This window comes from Dasypus novemcinctus, chromosome 5 (genome assembly GCF_030445035.2).
Source record: "Dasypus novemcinctus isolate mDasNov1 chromosome 5, mDasNov1.1.hap2, whole genome shotgun sequence".
Lineage (NCBI taxonomy): Eukaryota > Metazoa > Chordata > Mammalia > Cingulata > Dasypodidae > Dasypus > Dasypus novemcinctus.
The window spans coordinates 98,471,928-98,495,368 of record NC_080677.1 but is presented as its reverse complement, the minus strand read 5'-3'; the positions used below and the strand labels follow the sequence as shown (position 1 = coordinate 98,495,368).

The 23,441-nt window shown below is 38.6% G+C and overlaps 1 protein-coding gene across 13 annotated transcripts in view; it reads right to left on the bottom strand.

The window, feature by feature from the left end:
• The window catches only part of CPED1 (cadherin like and PC-esterase domain containing 1), a 290,477-nt gene that overhangs the window by 192,186 nt on the left and 74,850 nt on the right, over nt 1–23,441 (bottom strand). For all 13 annotated transcript variants that reach the window (XM_058297272.2, XM_058297280.1, XM_058297277.2 and 10 more), the window contains one exon: nt 16,270–16,345. In XM_058297272.2, the coding sequence (XP_058153255.1) occupies nt 16,270–16,345 (76 nt within the window). The remainder of the gene's footprint in view (nt 1–16,269; nt 16,346–23,441) is intronic.

Below are 23,441 nucleotides of genomic sequence, written 5' to 3'. Positions count from 1 at the left end.
TCCTATGCTACTTCTAGATATAGAATTCTTATCAGTATATGCTCATGGATGCTCTGAAATAGGTGAGGCAAGATGAGTGGTGGAAAAATCTCTCAGTTAATGTGGAAGAATTATCTGTCTTGGCTTTCTGGGATAAGGTGACTCTGACATGCTACACATTTTCTTGCGAAATGATTCACTATGAATGCTAGCATGGTGCTGCTGCTATGACTCAATGATGTTGGTAATTAAAATGCCTCAGAAGAAAAAAGAGAAATTTCCATATTTTATCATTAGATGGGTCTAAGAGAAGTTTAAAGAAAATAGTGCATCAAACATTATCAATGCACTGAATCATAGGATTTGGATCAAGTTTACTACATAACAGAGACCATGCTTCTCTCCCAGATAGAAGCACATTTAACTCATCATTAATGAATAAAACATCTTCCAAAGCCACCCCAGCCATTCAGTTAATTACACTTTTGCCAAGACAATACCTCCTTTCAAATCACAATTTCAACTACAAATGAAGGATTTTAAGATTCTAATGAGTGAAATGAATGGATTTCACTTTGTTTATAGGCTACTACAACTATCATTTTGGGTCTTTATCAATCTATTTTTCAACAGGGTTGAAATGGCTGTTAAAATATATTGGTCTTAATAAATTGTATTATTAATTTTTATTAAGGTTACAATGAGAAGGTTGAGGCTATTCATATCAAGCATGATCTTTTCATGCATAATACGTTATATAGCACATAATTTATAAAGTTGTGTGCATGATCATTAATGTATCATTTAGTGGGCTTTTACCTTCTTGTATTGGTGATATGATGCAGTGATATCACCACTGATGCAGAGCCCTGGACTTGGTTTAAAATGAATGAACAAAGCCATGAGCACTGCAAACTTTTAATACCACTCTGCTTTTTCCTTTCATAACACTTGTATTTTGTTGTTGTTCAAAATCTGTCTCTACCATCAGAAGAAAAAAGCAGTGACTATTTTGTTCAATACAATATATCCCCAAACACCAAACAGAAGGGCTCCATATATTACGGAAAATAAGGAGATGAAAGAGATAATTGATAGGGAAGTGGATTTGGCTCAATTGATAGAGCGTCCACCTAACATATAAGAGGTCCAGGGTTCAAACCCAGGGCCTCCTGACCCGTGTGGAGCTGGCGCATGAGGAGTGCTGACCCGCACAGGGAGTGCCGTGCCATGCAGGGGTGTTCCCCCTATAGGGGAGCCACACGTGCAGGAGTGCACCCTGTAAGGAGAGCACCCTGTAAGGAGAGCCACACCGCAGGAACAAAGCGCAGCCTGCCCAGGAATAGCGCCACACACATGGAGAGCTGACAAAGCAAGATGATGCAACAAAAAAAGACACAGATTCCTGGTGCCACTGACAAAACCAGTGGACGCAGAAGAACACACAGCAAATGGACACAGAGAGCAGACAACGGTGGGGAAGGGGTGGAGGAGAGGTGAAGGGGAGAGAAATAAATAACAAATAAGTGTTAAAAAAAGAGATAATTGATAAAGGAATGAGTAAAGTTCATAGTACAGTTCTCGTTCATTTACTGGATTTACTTACAAATGGGTATATAAGTTTCAGAATGAATTTTTTCCACTTTGGCAAATAAATCCTAGAACCTGATTTTGTTCCTCTCCCCTCTTATAATCACCAAATCATAGAACTTATGATGGCTTAAACACACACACAAACAAAACCAGTTTGACAACAGCTTTAAAAACTTTGTCATTTATTATATGAAGCAACCAATGTATTTTAGGCACTTCATCTAGACCTCAGATTAACTGCTAATTTTTCTGTTGCAAATACAGTGGCTCAGGCATACCTTTTGTGACAAAAATATCACAATCACAACTTGGATGATGGATATGATGAAGAAAATGCAAACAAATAGAGCATAGTTCATTTTACTGGACTACATACTGCATCATGAATATGTCTGCACATAGCTATGAATAAATTATTAATAGAATTAGGCTGGGCAAACAGGATATCAAATCCAAGATGTACAAATATAATTTTTTAAATTATGTAATGCAAAGAAACTTAATTTCATTGTTTGCAGTTCTTCATGTTCTAAGTTGGAGTTATTGAAATCCAATGTTACCCATCTATGTTTATCATCTAAATAAATAGAGGCTTCTAGAGAGATTAAAACAGCAAAAGTGAATATTACTCTATTTTTCTTTTACAGTCAGTTGAAAACCAGACTTAATTATTGGAATCATACAAATGATAAGTGTGTTACAGACTGTTGCCCCTCATGCTTAACAGTGTTTGGCACAAGGCTGCAACTCTAACAAGCCCTGCTAAGGGAGAAAAAAAATTCTGCATAACAACAGCAGGTACAGAAGCTCACAAACCAGAAATATATAGATTTACCAAGCCAGTTTCAAGCCAGGGTATTCTAAACCTGCTTCCTCAGCTAGTCAGTCATCAGAACACTTCAGAGATGTCAGTGAGCTGACACATTTTTTTCTGAAAGCCGGACATGCTGTCCCTTTCACACTGGCCTGTAGCCAAATGTGCAAAGTATAAAGCAGTGAGCAACACTAGAATAAGAGGTACCTTGTATCTCAGTGAGCTTGCACTAGCTTCTTCCAAAGATAAGGAGAAAGAGCAAGTCTTCTAAGGCTCACGTTTATACACATACCTGGTGCATCCAGCCATTTATCTTCCCTTGTGTCTTGCCAGCTGCCAGGCATGCAGTGCTACACAGTACATATTCCCATGCACGCTGACAAGTTTGTGTTTCAGTTTCAAAAGAGAAGCCAAGAAGTGGAAAGAAGAAATGTGTAGTTTCCAGATAGCAGGCTGTAGTAAGCAGCAGATTTCCTCCTCATTTCCAAGGAAATGAAACAAGGTTATGCTACCATTTTCCCAAAGCTCCATTTGCTTTTGGCTGTGACTAGTTTAATTTAGAGATGGATGGTTCACAGAAAGACCTGTAAGTTTTATAGCTAGTCAGGCTAAGCAGGTAGTCAATGCATTTTCAACTATTTCTATGAGGTTCTACCTGGTCAGCAATGGTGTCTAAAATTCTTACCACTACGATTATTCATTTGTGTTGAAGTACTTCCAGAATGCTCCTGTGAAGAAATGTACAGTCAAGAAACAAAAGTACAGCAGCAGTAATCAATTTATCAGATTAACCAGTTCTGGAGAGCAGAGGCAAGGTCTGAGAGCATACAAATATTAGGGTTTCAGATAAGAAGAAGCAAGCATGACGTACAAAGACAAGTCTATATACAACAGAAAGGCTCTTAGGTAGACAGTGGACTGTAGAAGAATTTCTGGCACCAAAGAAAAGTAAAAATAAATATTCTCTTATTTGGGGGCTAGTTCTGCCTAAAGAATTCCAATCAATAGATATTTATCAAACACCTGTAGTAGATATCTGTTGTTTTTGTCTCTTCCTCCTTTAGGGATAAATCCTCCCATCTCCACGTGGATTAAGTGGGACTGCCAACCATAGTTTCCTCTCCGCTCATCCTTGGTCATGGGGGTACCTCAGCCTAACCACCCTTAGGAACTACTCTCCTGGACACCATGTTGCCCGGGGTGGACTGATGACCCATGTTGGGCCAATCAGGTCTTGTCCTTTGGTTTCTCAATTTGGAGATGGAGAGGAAGTGTTTATTTTAGAACTGGGAATGGCTAGCAACTATCTTCTCTATCAAGCAGAGAAAGCCTTTTTGCAGAAAGAATGAGGTTTACATACTGAAACAAATTGAATTGAGAGAAAAAGAGAAAGCAATCATGTGAACTTGCTTCTGGAACCAGTTGTGCTTGAAAGCAAATCCACCTTGGAATTACTAGTTAACTGAGTCAATAGATTCTCTTTTTGGCTTGTGTTTGTTTCAATTGAGTTTTTGTACTTGCAAATGAAAGATATTTATACATATATTATCCTTATGGTTCTATTTCAGTGGAGGTAGAGATATATGATGCAGAGAAAGGATTTAGCCATCAGAGAATTTACAACATAAATGGAAATAAGAAGCAATTACATGAAGTAGTAACAATGTTACACATTAACGAGTATAGATCCTAGATCAATGTTAGTAAAAATAAGTGTTGGGAATGCAGAGCCAAAGAAAAACACATTGAATCAGTGTGACCAGGAAATGCTTTATTAAAGAAGGGACAGAGAAAAAAGAAAAGAACAGGCATCCTGAGGAAGGAGAAAGAGTGATGGTAAAGAGAGGAGAACGCAGTAAAACATGCTTGTTAAAGGGAAGAACCTGCCTTGGAGCAGAGAAGTGGTTTGAAGGAATACTGGGAGGCAATGGAATAGGGTAGACTGCCTCAGCCTGTGCAGGGCTTTGAATACCAACCCGAGGAGATTGGAGGGCAAAGCCATTTAAGGAAGCAGGCTCTAGAGTCACACTGCCTGGGTGCAAATACATTTTGTCAGATGTGTCATCTTGAAAAATTCACTTATATGAAACGAACTCTAAATAACTTTCAGGCTCTGCATTACAAAATGGTTCGACACTTAGGAGGCACACAAGATGGACACCCGGGCTGACGCAGACTTCAGGCATGCGCATCTTGGAGACAGAGACAAGGCTTACGGGAAATAGAACGAGAAAAAGAATCCTAAGGTCTACCCAATGAGCTTTGGTCAAGTTTCCTTTTGCCTCAATGTTCTAACAAGCCTCTAGAACAGAAGTCACCTGAAAACTATAATTTTCCTCTTTCCCATCCCCAATCTGGATGGACTATAAATTCCCACTGTTCTGGCTGAAAGCTTTGGAACACCTGCTTTAACTCAGTGTTGCTCAATTGTGAATTGTTATACTGTTAACAAAGCTCTTTTCTATTTGAAGTTGCGATTCTTTTGACACCTAACATTTCTACACTTGAGTAAATGGGGATAATAATATTTCTCTCCTAGGGACGATATAAGTACTAAATGAATTAATCAGAACAGTGCTGGGAACATAGCAATCATCCAATAAATGCTGGATGATTTTATTCTGTCCAAGTCACTAAAGGTTCTTGGGGGAGGGTGGCATATAATAATATTTCTCATGTTTTCGGAAAACTGAATTAGAAGTTTTGGGGCAGGACGGATATGAGAAGAAATTACAAGTAGAAGGCGGAGGAGGGAGAGGGAAGGAGGAGAAGAAGGAGAAGGTAGGAGGGAGAACAGTTAGGTCATATGTAATTAAAGCATGAGGTCATCCAGGGTTTCAACTAGTGTCAGCAATAGAATAGTCATCAGTTATGATTATTCTAATTTTTGGACTAAGAAATAGCATACAAGAATAAGATGACTAACTAAAAAGTAAAAATGTCATGAACTAGTCCTAAACAAAATAATTTTAAGAAAAGGAAGAGTAAGTGAGCAGGAACAATGTTAATTACCTCTGAGGAGGTGAAGGATGTCCTTAACATGATGTTAAGGTACAAAAACCATAAAAAAAGATAGACTTGATTACAGAAAAGTGTTAAACCAATGTGAGCCTAGAAATACTGTAAAAAATATAAAAGACAAGCATATATTTACAGCATTTAAAAAAAGGATATATATATGTGTGTATTTTAAAAACAAACCATGTTAAATTAGATAACTAAATAAATATATTGGGAAACGGACTTTGGCCCAGTGGTTGGGGCGTCCGTCTACCGTATGGGAGGTCCGCGGTTCAAACCCCGGGCCTCCTTGACCCGTGTGGAGCTGGCCAAGCGCAGCGCTGATGCGCGCAAGGAGTGCCCTGCCACGCAGGGGTGTCCCCCGCATGGGGGAGCCCCACGCGCAAGGAGTGCGCCCGTGAGGAAAGCCGCCCAGCGCGAAAGAAAGTGCAGCCTGCCCAGGAATGGCGCCGCCCACACTTCCCATGCTCCTGACGACAACAGAAGCGGACAAAGAAACAAGACGCAGCAAACAGACACCAAAGAACAGACAACCAGGGGAGGGGGGGAAATTAAATAAATAAATAAATCTTTTAAAAAATAAATAAATAAATAAATATATTGAATATATGAGTAGATACATGTGTATATATGTACATATATTGAGGCTCTATATAATATAAATATATGTGCTATATTTTATTATATAAATATGTATATAAACTAGAGTTACCTTTCTTTTAATTTTAAGTCAACAATATGGTGTGAATATTATTGTATGCCAGGAAATATAGATCCATATACATAATTTTTAACGTCTGCCTTGTTTTCCACAGACAAATACACCATAATTTGTTTTCATGTAAATTGCATAATATTCTATGTGAAAAGATACATAAATAGGGAAGGTGTGAGAAGATATCTAATTCACTTAATTTAATTTTTTTCTTTTAGCATATCTGCATTTTTTATTCCTTTCATAAAGAATATATCTTATTAGTGTAATAAAAGAGTAATACAATAGAAAGATAAAAGAAAAGAAGGAAATGCATGTTTTATCAGTTTTCATCTGATTTCTATTTTTATTAACTTCCTTCTCATGGGTGGCCAAAAACATAAACAGGATACAGGAAGGAAAGAGAAAAACATTTCTGATAATTTTCATCCTTGTTAAATAGAGGGACTCACGAAATGATTTTCCACCCCACTGACTGCTTTTAACTCTCTCTTGTGGAGTTTCTTATTTTGAGTTGTGATTCCCAGATTGAACTCCCCAGAACTTCTTGGTATAGGGAGTGGGCAGAAAGGTCTCAGAAAGATGCCTCTGGCAGCCACCAGAAGGAAGAAAAGAAAGGGCAAAGGAAAGGATAAAGAGGGGGAGGATCCTATCCTTTATCAACCAAAGCAACTTGACATCTGCCTGTGTTATACAGGACTTCTTAATGAGGTGTTTTTTTTTTTTTTTTTTTTAAGTTTTAGAGCCTAAAAAAAGAAATAAAATTCACCTTAACATCACCTATGGTTTAAGTCAGGGTTCTTTCTTTCTCATTTAGGTTTTCTAGACATTATCAATTTCTCCATAGAGAAAAGAAGCTGAAGCACAACTAGTCAACAAGACATAGAAGCTATTCCCATCACCCAGAATGCAGAACTATTAAGATGACGAATACTGCCTAAAGAGCTAAACCATAGGGGTACTGAAAATGACTATATAAGTAAGGAGAGACAATTCCCACCAATGTCTTCTTGCTCTATCCTTCTGGCAGTCAGCACTTAGCTTCTCCTCTAAAGAACCATAGAAAAATATTGGGAGAAAGAGGTGGGAGAAGATGGAATAGCCCATTGGACTGCACCTGAATCTTGAGTGGTAATTCAATATTACAGGGACAGGAAACACAAGAGAACTTTCTTTAGGTTTCCAACATTACAACATTATTGGGGTCTACTGGATGAGGCCACTTGGTACTGCTTTGAACTTTCCTATTTCTTCAACTCCACTTCTCTTCTTGGAGACCAAATGGCTTATGTTAATGGATCTGAATAAATCTGCCAGATGACAAGCAAAAAATGGAAAAAGCACAGGTTATCTGGCCTCTCAAGCTGCTGAATTTGTTTTTCTGCTCAAAAGCCTTGTTCCTTATTATCTACGATCTAAAGAGCTAATAGCTAAGGGGGGAAGCTATAATCAATCCTATTACAAGGCAGTTCAGCAATATCCATGAGTTATTTTTAAGCATGCTTACTCTTAGATGAAATGGTAGTGAATTAATAGTAAGATTTAAGTCACACAGGTAAGATCTACTGTCCTAAAACATCTTCAATTATTCATTCAATAAATACACTCATTGTGTGTCCATTATCTGTCAGGTTCTGTCTTAAGTACTGGGATGAACAAAAGAGACAATGACCGTTTTGTCCTGTCACTCACATTTTAATAAAAGAAATAGCCAGAAAATATCATACAGGAATAAGTGTTATGTGGAGAAATAAAACAGAGTGATATAACAAAGAGTCTGACAGAAAGAACATTCATGTAAAGATATGGGGGCTGTGTGGCCCAGGCCCAAGGACAAGCTAGTATAAAATCCCAATGAAAGAAAAAGCTTGGGGTTGTAGTGTGCACTTAAGGAACAGAAATATAATCAGTGTGGCTGAAGCACATTTGTCATTGGAGGGAATTATACAAAATGGATCGTAGAGATAAGTAGAAGCAAGGGCAAGATCTTCTGGAATTTAAGGCCAAACCAAGAATTTGGATTTTATTCAAAGCAAAACAGGAAGTATATTTAAAATTTTTTTTTGTATTTCAGTGCACAATTTATTTGAACAAGATTATAAGTTTTCATACAGTTCATGCATAAAAAGAAAAGGTCTTATTGCATTTTTAAAAATTTATTGAAATATATCATATATAAACATACGTAAACAATAAGTGTATAGTAATAGTTGTGAACTTATAAAACAAGCATATATAACATCATTCAGGACTCTTGTACCTCACCCTACCATCAATACCTTGCATTGTTGTTAAACAATTTTAACTAATGATTAAAGAGCATTGTCAAAATATTCCTACTAACCAATGTATTTTCCACCAACCCACTTTATTATTATCTTAATATCATTTATATATGAGCATATATAAACAATAAGTGTAAAGTAAAAGTTGTGAACCTACAAAGCAAACATGTATAATATCATACAGGGGTCCCATACACCAACCCTCCACCAACACCTTGCATTGTTGTGAGATGTCTTCAACAAATTATGAAAGACTATCATCAAAATCTTACTACTAACTATAGTCCTCATCTTACACTTGGTGCACTTTTTCCCCAACAAATCCTATTATTTTTTTAAAATATATTTTTATGACATAAGTTGTAAACTTATAAAACAATCATGCATATGTGCAGAATACCCAAACAACATATCTCTATGAACACACCACACTGTGGTGGAATATTTGTTACAGAGAAGATAATATCATCTGATTATTACCATGTCCATAGTGTACATTTGGCACACATATTCCATACTGCCCCATCAAGACAGCATATCCTTGACATAGATGCAAGAATATTATATTATTACTGCTAACCACAGTCCATAGGTCACTCCAGTTTTACCTTTCCCATGCTTCTCCATGTTCCCACCACCCTGCAATAGCGACATACATCTGCTCTAGCTGACAAAGGACACTCTTGCATCTGCACCATCAACCACGATTCCCATTCACCTCTTGGTTTACTGTGCTATTCACTTCCTAGATTATTCTCCAATATTCTGTCAATTGGCATTTACATACCTAGACTACCATTTTCAGCCAAATACCCATTTATAAACTAGCTGTTACCTACTATGTGTTACCATCCACGCTATACATTTTCACACTTTTACAGTAAAGCTAATTAAAACTTCTCTATATGTTAAACATCAGTAGTCCATCTCAGTCCTCCTCTTATTCCCTTTAAGAATCCACCATCCATCACCAGGTCTTGAAGATATTTTCCTACAATTTCTTCTAGAAGCTTTTTTGTTCTTGCATTTATTTTTAGGGTTTTTATCCATTTTGAGTTAATTTTTGGATAAGGTGTGAAAAGGGGTCCTTTTTCCTTCTTTTGGGTATAGATATCCAGTTCTTTCAGCACCATTTGTTGAATGGACTGTTCTGCCCAAGTTGTGTGGGTTTGGCAGGCTAGTCAAAAGTCATTGACTATACATGTGAGGGTCTGTTTCTGAACCATCAATTTGGTTCCATTGGTCTATGTGTCTGTCTTTATGCCAGTACCATGCTGTTTTTGCCACTATGGCTAGGTAATATGATTTAAAGTCTGAAGATGAGAGTTTGCTTTTTCTTTTTAAGATGTTTCTGGCTATTCAGGACCGCTTACCCTTCCAAATAAATTAGATAATTGTGTTTTCAATTAAAAAAAATGCTGGTGGAATGTTTATTGGGATTGTATTGAATCTGTATATCAATTGGAGTAGAACTGACATCTTAATGATATTTAGTCTTCCAATCTGTGAGCATGGAATGTTCTTCCAGTTATTTAGGCCTTTTCAATTTCTTTTAACAATGAGTTGTAGGTTTCTGAATACAAGTGCTTTACATTGTTGGTTAAGTTTATTCCTGACTCTTTGAGTTTTACCTGTCATATTTTATTTTCACCACTCTTTTGACACTTTGTTACTTTTATTGATATAATATTCACTTCTAGACTCTCTTCCAGGCCTCTCTCTCCTGTCTTTTCTTTTCAGGTTAAGCACACTCCTTAGTTTTTCCTGAAAATTCAGTCTCTTGGTTAGAAATTCTCTCAGTTTCTGTTTATTTGTGAATAATCTAAACTCACTGTCATTTTTGAAAGACAATCTTGCCAGATAAAAGATTCTAGGCTGGAAGTTTTTCTTTTGAAGGATCTTAAATATATGATACAACTGTCTTCTTGCCTCCATGGTTTGTGGTGAGAAATCAGCACTTCATCTTATTGGATATACCTTATATGCTTATGCATTGCTTTTCTCTTGCTATTCTCAGAATTCTCTCTTGGTCTTTGACATTTGAAATTCTCATTAGTATGTGTCTTGGAGTTGGTCTATTTGGATTCGGATGGAAGTACATTGTGTTTCTTGGACATGGATATCTATGTCCTTCAATAGGGTTGGAAAATTTTCTACCATTATTTCTTCAAATATTCCTTCTCCCCTTTCCCTTCTCTTCTTCTGGGACACCCATGACATGTATGTTTACATGTCTCTTGCTGTCATTTAGTTCCCTGAGACCTTGCTCAAATTTTTCCATTCTTTTCTTCATCTGTTCTTTTGTATGCTCATGTTCAGAGGCCTTTCTTCTGCCTCCTCAAATCTGCTATTATAAGATTCCAATGTTTTTTTAAAATTTCATTTATTGCACCTTTCATTCCCATAAATCTTTGGGAAGTGGAGCTTTCAATCCCAGCCACAGAACAGCTCCCAAGGAGGTTTGTTCCTCCAGTGTAGGATGGGGACTGGCCTCCATGGTTTGGCTCTACATACAAATCTTCTCTGCAGATGGGCAGTCTCCTCATTCCATTCCATTAAGGATGTTGAAGGATGTTCTTCGGTCTCCTGGAGTACCAAAACAGGTGCTTCAGCTAGCTCCAGATAGCTCTGGTTTACTAACTGCCCTATAGCAAGAACTGACTCTAAGAGCACCTTACTCCACTGCCATCTTGCTGGTTGTCCAGAAAGTATATTTTGATTTTGTTTTTAGATCACTTGGATGGAGTGTATTCAATATTGTACCTTTTGATAGGCTCCAAAATGGTTCCAGGAGGTCAAAAGCCATATTGGAGTTAGCCCCCTCTCTTACCTCAGGAATCCCAGAGATCTCAGGTGAAAGGATTAACTTCGTTTTCTTCTCTATTCTGTACCAATGTTATATAGCATATGGCTACCCAATTAACTAGCAAGATTCACCATCTGCAGACCATGCACATGTTGAAGAATACAATTCATAACTCAAATTCACTGTGATGCAATATTTCCAAAAGCTCAGCTGTGAAAAATAATTTTTAAGTAAGTTTTCCTTGGATGATATGATGGCTATACATTCCTCTAGATTAGAGTACCAATAAGAGTGTGTGGCCTGCAGTGTGTCATATTAAACCAGCACAGGAATTTTCTTACAAATTTGAATTTGAATGCATTTTAAATGCAGCACGCAATCATCAGGCAGCCAAATACTTCCACCCACCTCCCTCCCTGCCCCATTCATAATTTATGTTATGTGCCAGGTGTCTGTAGGCATTTGGGTGTGTATTTCTATTCTAGATAGAATCTATCCTTTGAAACCAAATCATCAGAGAGCTGGTTACCTGGGTCATAACCATTTAGTACTTATGCAGACTGCTGTGAGTAAGATTAATAAACTTATTTTACTTATTAAATTGAGGGAGAAAGATCACTCTGACTGCAGTCTGGTTACTAGGATTACCTAGAGCAAGAAAGGAAGTAGGAGGGATATGAGAGGATAGAGATGTGGACTAAGCTGGTGGGAGAGATGGAGAGAAAAGGATGGATTTGGTATGCTTTGCCAGTAGATACTTTGCTGATGAACTGAAGGGAAATTTGATGCACTTCCAGAAATTCTGCCAATTAGAAATTCACTGGGTTTGCAAGATTCTTTTATAAAAATGCAAATATTTCTAAGAGGCTTATGACTGGGATCAGGGTGAAATGTAATATGAATTAGTTCCATCAGCTTATTTTCTGCAACCTCATAGCTGAAGTTAGTCATACTAAGGAGATGAGTTTTACTTGAGGAAAGGATTTTTGCATAAGGGATAATTATGTGAGGGACGGGATAGGGGTGACAGGATTTGAGAGCACAGAGAGTAAGTAAATGCTGGTCCTTTCTGAAATTTTGCCAAAGATTGCCTTGTACAGAGTAGACAAAGTCACTCAATCTTTTTTAATACTGGAAATATTCCCATTTCTTGGACTCTTGTTTGAGAGAAAACATTTCTCCAAATTAGAGCAGAAGGGAGAGAAAAAATGAAAGCAATAAAAATCCTCAAATGGTATTAATCATTGAGAATTTCAGTATTCTGTTTAAATTCCTCTCTGTACACCTTGATGATTCCAATTCATCGAAGACTTTCACCTCATGTCCCCCCATAATTATCCCTTATGCAAAAAATTATTTTCACAAGTAAAACTGTTTAAATTCAAGCTAGACTGATTCCCTTGCAATATTTTACCTAAAATGTTAAAAAAAAAATCATCAGTGCCATGTGGGATTAAATTTATTATTAATCAATGTTTACAGAAAATTTCAATATATTAAATAAGTACATTATATTTGGTAAAGTCTTAAATTTTATCTATCATTTTCTTACAAGTTATTAAAAAAATGATATAGACTTCTTAAAATGTTCAAACACTGGCAGCAGACTTGGCCCAGTGGTTAGGGCATCCGTCTACCATATGGGAGGTCCGCAGTTCAAACCCCGGGCCTCCTTGACCCGTGTGCAGCTGACCCATCATGCATAGTGCTGATGCGTGTAAGGAGTGCCATGCCACGGAGAGGTGCACCCCGTAAGGAGAGCCGCCCAGCACGAAAGAAAGTGCAGGCTGCCCAGGAATGGCGCCGCACACATGGAGAGCTGACACAACAAGATGACGCAACAAAAAAAAGAAACACAGGTTACCATGCCACTGACAACAACAGAAGCGGACAAAGAATAAGATGCAGCAAACAGACACAGAGAAAAGACAACCGGGGCGGGGGGATGGGGGAAAATAAATAAATAAATAAATCTTTAAAAAAAAAAAGTTCAAACATTATGTGGGCATAATTATGGATATATTCAAATTTCACATGAAAGTCATTTTCCAGAACTAAGATAAAACTACTGAAAAGAATGAGTTATTCAGAATGAGTGTGCTAAATATTTGGCACACTCCTAACCAGAACTTCTTGGATGGTAATGCTGCATTAAAAAGAACAAAAATAACAATTTGGAATCAAGTAAAACAGTTCTCTTATGTTTTGTTTTGTTCTTGTATTCTAAATATGGGAAAGAACATTCTTTTCATATGTATAAAAAAATGGAACTTAAAAACAACAAAAAACATTATCAACAAATATAGGCCAACTAAAAATTTAAAACTTTTTTTTTTTTCTCAAAAGGAAAAGCATTAAGAGGTTAAGATAAAAATAAATCTTGGGGAGCAGATTTGGCTCAACTGATAGAGCATCCACCTACCATGTGGGAGGTCAAGGGTTCAAACCCAGGGCCTCCTGACCCATGTGGCGAGGTGGCCCACACTCAGTGCTGATGCACACAGGGAGTGCTGTGCCACTTTAAGCATCATGGAAAGAGGGAAATACTATTACAATGACTGTCCCTTGATTTTTCAAATTTAGTTACCATATTTTGAGAATTAATTATGAATTAGGTATAATATATAAAATACTTTATTCTCCATGTCAAATCTATGAAATAGGTCATTATTCTCACTTTACTTGAAATGTAAATAAAAATATAAACTCCCTATTATGTTACTCAGCAAATAGAGGGTAGAGCTGAAATTCCTGGCTTCAAAATTTGTGTTTTATTCTACCTCCAAATGAAACATAGCTTAAAATGACACAGGTATATGAATGGGGCTATATTATGTTTTATTATTTTACTTTTTTCATATTATATATTTAGGTACTGGCATTTGGCAACATGGGCGGATTAGGGCAGTTACCCAGGGGGCCATGAAATTCTATTTCTTTTAAGTAGGCTTTTTCTTGATTTGGTGCCTTCCTGATTACTACAGTCCTTTAATTGTTTTCTGGAGCTTTAAGAAAGATGTTTCTGCCTATGTTGCTGGTTGTTCAAATCTTCTGTGGGGGGACAGAGCCCTGAAACTTCTCACTCTGCCATATTGATTGGTGCCAGTATTGTTTTTGTTTGAATGATTTGGCAAAGGTGGTAAAATATATATCAAAAGGAGTGGGAGGGAAACGGACTTTGGCCCAGTGGCTAGGGCGTCCGTCTACCACATGGGAGGTCCGTGGTTCAAACCCCGGGCCTCCTTGACCCGTGTGGAGCTGGCCCATGCGCAGTGCTGATGCGCGCAAGGAGTGCCGCGCCACGCAGGGTGTCCCCCGCGTAGGGGAGCCCCACGCGCAAGGAGTGCACCCATAAGGAGAGCTGCCCAGCGCGAAGGAGGGAGCAGCCTGCCGAGGAATGGCGCCGCCCACACTTCCCGTGCCGCTGACGACAACAGAAGCGGACAAAGAAACAAGAAACAAGACGCAGCAAAAAGACACAGAAAACAGACAACCGGGGGAGGGGAGGGGAATTAAATAAATAAAATAAAATCTTAAAAAAAAAAAAAAAAAAAAAAAAAGGAGTGGGAATATGATGGAGTTCTCTGTATGGGGTTTGTCCAAGTTTAGACAGCAACTGATTGTTTTAGGAAAGTATTTAAATTTAAAATTGAATTGCTAATTCATTTTCATTTTTTTTAGCCCCTGGTAAATCACACAAGAAGACTGTACCTTTATAATAGGGCATGCCAACATGCTTTATGTTTGGGATGGGCACAACTATCCCATGGAAAAATAGGGGGAAAATATATATGTATATATACAAATCAACCATTACTCCTCTGATGCTACCAGGGCACAAAATAATAATAAATAGAATTAAAGTCATACAGATCTAAATTTTAATTATATAATGAAGTATTTTCTAGGGGAATAAGCTATTACATATTATAATTCTTTTTAAACAAGAAATTTGAGGAAAACTTTCATGGATGGTTTTTCAAATAGGATATGATTTCATCTATGAGGACTTATATATCTTCTGCTTTTTTTCCATTCAGAAACTCTCTAAGGAAACCCAGAATTTATTCATTCAGTATCCTATCTTAGGAAAGCGGACTTGGCCCACAGGATAGGGAGTCTGCCTATCATAAGGGAGGTCCGTGGTTCAAACTCCAGGCCTCCTTGACCAGTGTGGAGCTGGTCCACGGGTGGTGCTGATGAGCACAGGAAGTGCCATGCCACACAGGGGTGTCCCAGCATAGGGGAGCCCCACGCACAAGGAGTGCGGGTGTCTATTTGCTGCGTGTTCTTCTTTGTCCGTTTTTCTGTTGTTGTCAGCATGGGAATGTGTTTCTTTATGTTGCGTCATCTTGTTTTGTCAGCTCTCCATGTGTGCTGTGCCACTCCTGGGCAGGCTGCATTTTCTTTCACGCTGGGAGGCTCTCCTTACGGGTTGCACTCCTTGCGCGTGGGGCTCCGCTACACTGGGACACCCCTGCGTGCCAGGGCACTCCTTGCACACATCAGCACTGCACATGGGCAGCTGCACATGGGTCAAGGAGGTCCAGGGATTGAACCACAGACCTCCCATGTGGTAGATGGACGCCCTAACCACTGGGCCAAGTCCGCTTCCCAAAAGTATCCTATCTTAAACCCGCAGCCTAATTGAGAGGATTTAAGGAGAGGAGAAAATAAATTTGTTAGGATCAGAATAATTAATCATGAAGAAATATTTTTTTTAAAATGCCATGTGTTATATAACTAAGAAGTACTATAATAATTGTTTTTAAAATAAAGGAGCGATCATTTTAAAGGGAAACACAGCAGAGTAAAAGGAATACTCATAATACACAAAGTAACAAAAAAAGAAAGGCTATCAAAGTTACATTTATATTCATTATTATCAAGCTCTTCCCATAGACAAAAACTTTTGGGCTATCGAAGATTTGTGATAGTAGAATTGATAGATATAGGAGCTAAGTGTACTGATCTGAGACCTCCTTACTTATGGTATCTGCTAATAAAGCCTATGCATATCATACATTCGTGCAAAAGGAAGCAAAGTAAAGATTACCTGGAAACTTTCTGATTATATGGCATAATCCTTCTTTTCTGCAAAGTTGGTGCTGTATTTCTGGTAATACGTTTACCTGAATTAAAAAAAGTTTAGTAGTTTAGGCATACATAAATCCTGAAACAAATTAACAAGCAAACTGCCCCCTCCCAGAGGGTAAAGATGTGAAGTATTTCCTACACCATCCCCACCTTACTACCAAATCTCTGCAAATCAACATTCAAATCCAGAAAAATGAATAGATTATCTGATAATATTAGAAACAAAAAATCTTATCCTCATAAATCTTCAAAATGCTTGCACACCCTTTGCAAACCTTGATATATTTCAAATTATTTTCTAGAATAAAAGGAAATACCTATGTCTTTGTTGTCAATGTAGTTACACAAATAATAGGATATCTGGCAAAATATAGTACTACACATACCTCAAAGTGAGCTAAATTTAAAGTTCTAAATGCCCTTAGTAATTTGCATTCATATAGACAGCGGTAATTCAGCTAAACCTGTTTCAAAACTTTAAATATAGTCTTCACTTCATAATGAAGGGCATTATTGCTTCCAAATATAAAACCCAGTCACCACAAAACTCTATTCTTAGAAAGCTTTATCAATATTATCATAAATTCAAATGTATATTTTAACTTATGAAGAGGAATAAAGATATAAAAGATCTTAATTTTCTCCTCTTGTGAATTTACAGATTGGTTAGCCAATTATTACCAACTAAATTCCAGAAATAATACCAAATAATGTAAAGCCTTTTTAAAACCAACAAAGATCAGTATGAATTGACTTGAAAACTAAATTACTTTTTGAGAAATTATTAATTAATTTTAACTGATTCACTTTAAACTAATAAAGTAGCAAGATGGTATACTATCTTGACTAGTTTAGAAACACTGAGCTTCAGTGGACAAAAGAGGGAACCAGAAACACTTCTTATTCTACTCCTGGCACTTAACAGAAATCTAACTTGAGCAGATCAGTTTGCCTCTCATTATTTCAGTGTCTTCATTTGTAAAATATAAGCACATAGAGCCATTATCAATTCCATAATAATTTGTAGTTTGAAAAAAATGATTTAAAGTACTTTGAAACAATGCAAGGATGAAATATTCTCCAACTCCCACAGTCTTGTTAATTCTATTCACTTATTCAGCAAGCTTTCTTTCCCCTGATGATTACTAGAGCAAAGATAAAATTCAGCCCTGGTTCTGTATGAACAAAGCATAGGCTTCAACAAACCCGCTCTGGTGATTCTGTGTTAGCAATATTCCCGAGCACTCCGTTTTGAAAGTCTACAAAGATGCTGAAGTCTAATTCATTTACATGCTTTTGCTTGGGAATTGAGAAAAGGCTGTAAATCTGGCACACTTAGATCTTAGGGATCTACATTTCTCAAATTCAAAAAAGTGAGAAAGTTCAGGAAAAGGAGGGTTTTCAATTCTGAGGTTTTCAGTCTCCCTAAGGAGGACTGGAGGAAAGTGGACAGAGCATTGGGAAATATTCAAATCCTGTAATTGAAGTTTTTAAAATTAACACAAAAAGCACCTGTGGTAGATTGGATTATGTGTCCCAACACAATTGTTGGCCTAATTCAATCAGGGTAAGCCTTAATCCCTATCAGCAGAGGTCTTATAAATAGAAGAAACAGGAAGCTAGAAGTCAGAGAAAGCAGGAAGAAGCCCAAGTCAGCAGAAACTGGAAGAGCAGACACAAGGAAGGAGAGATGGGCATGTGACAGGGGGCAGAGATGCAGGCCATGGTATCCCAAGGAATGCAATCAGCCAGACCAGAATGCTACAGACTCCGGGAGAAAGCAAGCCAAGCAGATATCTTGCTAGCCTCAACAAATTCCTTTTGTTAAGCTGATATTCATGGTATTTGTGATAGCAGATGCAAGAGTTTGAAGTTCTTTTACATATCCCCCAAAAGAAAAGGATTATGTTTTTGAACTAGTCCATTCCTGTGTATTTGAGAGCCTTTTGATTGGACTATGTCAGTGAGGTGTGAGTCAACTTGGGTCTCTGCCCTCTTGCAGGTCTGATATAAATGGAGACACAGAAGAAAGGGAAACCATCCTATTTGATCCTGCAATGAGAGTGAAAGGACTCCAGGTTTGGCCACACATTAGTTCAAGGAACAAAGCACCCAGAGACTCAAATTGCTGAGGTCCAGGGAGAGATGAGCCATATGACTGATAGCTCACAGTTGAACTCAGGAAGAAAGTGGAGCAGCAGAAACCAAGGAGGTAGAGTAAGAGAAAAGTCCTATACCCCTATGCCTGATGGCTCACAGCTGAGGTCCAGGAGATGGTAGATTCTGGAGGTGAAGGCAGAGACCCCAGCAAAGATTGGCGGCCATCTTGCTTCACCACATGGCAGGACCTGTGAAAGCATCTCTACTGATACCTTAATGTGGACATTTCATGGTCTTGGAACCGTAAGCTTTTACCCACAACAAATTTCCCTTTGCAAAAGCCAACCCATTTCTGGTACTTTGCATTGACAACCCTTTGGCAAACTAAGAAAGGAGATCTAGCAAGCTAAGACAGTAGATTTTTAAGTTAAATTGAGAAGAGCTTAAACAGTCAATAAAATGGAAAATTTCTTCCATGTATGGCAAAATCACATAGCTGTTATGGACACAATAGAATCTGCAATAATAGAAGGACCTAGAAAGAGAACCCAGCATTAGGTAAAGAGCATTAAAGGTTATGTACTCGATCAAGTCCAGTTTAACATTCTCTCACTTCTTAGAGGGTCTAGAACAAAGGTGCTATCATTGGAGATACTTAGAGTAGACTGTGTTTATACTGTGTCAGTCCACACAAACTGAAAGGAAAGGAAGCATCCTGGTAAAATGAATAGTAATATATGAACTAGTGAGCCAGAAAAATTTGTGTAGATGCTGCAGGGCAACTGTACCACTTGCCCAAATTTCAGACAAAAGGGTAGGATGCTGTGCCATGCCAGACAGATGGCTTTTCAAGTGAAAGCTTGAATCAGAAAGATGAACTTAGGATCAGAAAAACCTTGTTTCAAAAATTCAGAGCCAAGCTGAGGGAAACAACTTTTTCTACCCTTCTGCCTTCTATCCCTACCCTCCTCCCATTCAGTGACCTCTTCCCATGCTCTTTCCTCCAAAGTGAGTCTTGGGAATCCATAGAGTTGCAGATGACATAACCTTGGTGACACGTGACACCAGAAATATTATCTCCATTCCATTCTGGAACAGGCCTCCAAATTAAGCAGTTAAACTGAATAGTAACTCAGCACAAAAAAGTAAACACATTCAAGGGTGATGGGTCATAGAGCTGTGGTAAAGCAACAATTTCCATGTATGCAACTTTTTAAATTGTTAAGTTTAATTTTATCTTTGATAACTGAGTCCTTTTCACTTTTACGTGTGTCATAAAATATATAAGATTTGCATCATTATCAAGTGGAACATTGCTAAAGGAGCTGCGAATTGGATTAGCTGACTTTTATATGATAAGTTTCTCCTGCTTAACTTTGCAATAATCATTTTTAGCATATATTGGTCTTGCATTAGGTTTGGAAGTTTTATATACACATGTATATATATGTGTATATATGTGTATGTGTTTATGTACAGACTATCATTTTTCTTTATTGGCATAAATCTTTCATAGCCTAAAAAGGATAAGAATATAAATATTAAATGATTATGACATTCAAGCTCTGTGATATTTCTAAAAGATTAAATTGGGATAAAAGGAATCTGAGTATTAAAAATATTTCAATGTCAATACTTCTTCCACAATCCTAACTGTGGTAAACTACAGAGAAATTTCTTCTATTACATGTTGTCAGAAGTAAAAGCAAAATCATCATTCTTCTGAGACATATTTCATTAATAAGAGCAATAGTATATTAATATAAACATTTAGAAAGTATTTATAAATTCAATAAATTAAAACCACAGCAATGCCATTAGCACATTAAAGAGAGTAGATATTTAAATTCTGGTGTATTTAGGGGTATAAGAAAATATCCAGGAAAACTTGCTTTTGTGGTCATTCATGAATATTGAGAGTGATACACATCATATTGTATCTTAGGGTACTGATCTATTTCCTTATTTGACCTGTACATATATGCCTTTTATTTTTATAAAAAATCAGACATTATCCCCAAAGCCATTTGATATTATTCACAATGACAAAAATAAACAAAGTCTCACCCTGTATTAAGTCTCCAGCTTAAGTCTTCAGCATCAAACTCCAACATCAAAAACTCCCCAACTAGGGAAGCAGACTTGGCCAATGGATAGGGCTTCTGCCTACCACATGGGAGGTCCGTGGTTCAAACCCCAGGCTTCCTTGACCCATATGGAGCTGGCCCATGTGCAGTGCTGATGCGTGCAAGGAGTGCCCTGCCATGCAGGGGTGTCCCCCTCGTCGGGGAGCCCCACGCGCAAGGAGTGCACCCTGTAAGGAGAGCCACCCAGCGTGAAAGAAAGTGCAGCCTGCCCAAGAATGGCGCTGCACACATGGAGAGCTGACACAACAAGATGACGCGACTAAAAGAAACACAGATTCCTGGTGCTGCTGATAAGTATAGAAGCGGTCACAGAAGAACACACAGCGAATCGACACAGTAAAGCAGACAACTGGGGGGGGGAGGGGAAGGGGAGAGAAATAAATAAAAACAAAAAAACAAAAACAAAAAACTCCCCAGCTCTATTCTTTGCCATGTCTTTTATCTCTGAGTTCCCACCCACCAGGGGTGGGGACGCAACACCCTAATCATAACTCAATCATGCCCAGGAACAAATCAGATTACAAGCATAATCCAATACCTATTTTTGGAATTCATAACCATATCAAACTGCTAAACTCTACCCTCTGAATTCCAAAAAGGCATTGCAATATTTAAAAAAAAATTTAAATCAGTAGCAATACAAATACTAAATCATATCACAATCAATTTAAAGAAATAGTTTGTCTTGGGGCAAAGCCCCATCTGCTATAGACCTCTGAAACTCACTAAGCAATTCATCTGCTTCCAATACAAATGGACAGACACAGGATAAACATTTTCATTACAATAAGGAGAAATTGGGGGGGAACTATGAGTCACAGGTCCTCTACAGTTCAGTAAACCTGTAGGGCATCCTCCATTCGATTTCAGTTTGAGAATCATTCTTAAGATGATGGTTTCTTCTTCTTGGGGCCATATGGGGACCCACCCTTTCCACTGGCTTGCCCAATGGCCATTTTCTTGGTTCCACCCTCATCAAGCATTTGGGTGACGACCAAGCTCCAGACAAGTCTCCCTCTATGAGTGTTGGGGAGATTGCCACACCTTACCCAATCTTTGGGTTAGAGTCTTTTTTTTTTTTTAAAAGATTTATTTTTATTTATTTAATTCCCCTCCCCTCCCCCAGTTGTCTGTTTTCTGTGTCTTTTTGCTGCGTCTTGTTTCTTTGTCCGCTCTGTCGTTGTCAGCGGCACAGGAAGTGTGGGCAGCGCCATTCCTCGGCAGGCTGCTCCCTCCTTCGCGCTGGGCGGCTCTCCTTATGGGCTCACTCCTTGCGAGTGGGGCTCCCCTACGCGGGGGACACCCTGCGTGGCATGGCACTCCCTGCGCGCACCAGCACTGCGCATGGGCCAGCTCCACACCAGTCAAAGAGGCCCGGGGCCCGAACCGCGGACCTCCCATGTGGTAGACGGACGCCCCAACCACTGGGCCAAAGTCCGTTTCCCTGGGTTAGAGTCTTAACCTCCCTCATACAGTGACATGAAGACAACATTTCCCCTAACCTTTGGCACACATGCTTAAACCTCTCAGAGCAATGAGTTGACCACCTGAACTTCCCTAACCTTTTACATACAAACTCAACCCTCTCAGAGCAATGAGTTGACCATCTGGCCTTCTCTAACCTTTGGGGGACAGGTCCACCCCTCTCAGAACTGTGGGGTGCCAACCTTAACAGCCCTAATTCTTGGGGAATGTGCTCTACCTTCTCTGTACCCTGGGACAGCAAAACTCTCCCAGAAGATTGGGCAGGAACATCCACCCTCTTCAACTGCTGGGGCAAACTCACCCTCTCGGTACACATGGGTAGGGTTCTTCTCTTGGCCCAAGGTGATGTCCTAATTCCAGATCTTAGCTTCCATGGTTTTCCTTTTGAAGTTATTTCCCTTTCAATCTCTCCTTTCCATGTCCCTTTAATTCCAGGCTGACAGTGGTTTTGTTCATACAGCTCTCTCTAAAAGTCTGTTGGTTTAGCATGCAGGAAGCAGGGGTCCAAGCCATCAGACAGTAAGGCTTTCCACAAGTCTTTCTGACATAACTGCATCTTCAATCCTGATTTACAAGTTCCAAGTTTAGTTAAGTCCTCCAGTGGGGCACTTTCATCTGGGAACTTAATTTCCAGAGGCTTGGAATTTCCAGAATCAGTTTCTATTTTCTTTATGCCCAATAGTTCAGTCCTCAGCATATTTCTCTCCTCTAGCATTTTGCTACAAGCAGCAGGCAGAAGCCAAGCCACATTCTCTGGATTTACTTTGGAAATTTCTTCAGTTAAATGCCCAGGTTCACCATTTTCAAATTCTGCCTTCCATAAAACACCAGGAGTTAATCTTGTTAAGCCCTCTGAAACTTTAAAACACAGATTGCCTTTCCTCCAGTTTCCAATAATAGTTTCATCATTTACTTCTAAGGCATCATAAAAAGTCTCTTTAGCATCCATCTTGTTATCAAGAGTCTCTTCAAAGCAATCTAGGCCATTTCCATCAAGCATCTCATAATTCCTCCTAAAAGTACCCCTTACCCATTTATAAAATCATTCCAGCATTTCGGTAATTGCAAAAGCACTTCCCACTCCTTGGTACCAAGTTCTGTATTAGTCAGCCAAAGGGGTGCTGATGCAAAATACCAGAAAGTGGTTGGTTTTCATAAAGGGTATTTATTTGGAATCGGAGCTTACAGATACCAGGCCATAAAGCATAAGTTACTTCCCTCACCAAGTTGGAGCAAGATGGCTGCCTACGTCTGCGCGGGTTCAGGCTTCCTGGGTTCCTCCCGTCCTCAGCCTTCTTTTTCCTGGGCTCAGGGTTTCTTTCTTCCTGGGGCTTCCTTCTGTTGCCTCTGTGGGCTTACTTTCCGGGGCCCCCTTAAGTCTTCAGCATCAAACTCCAAC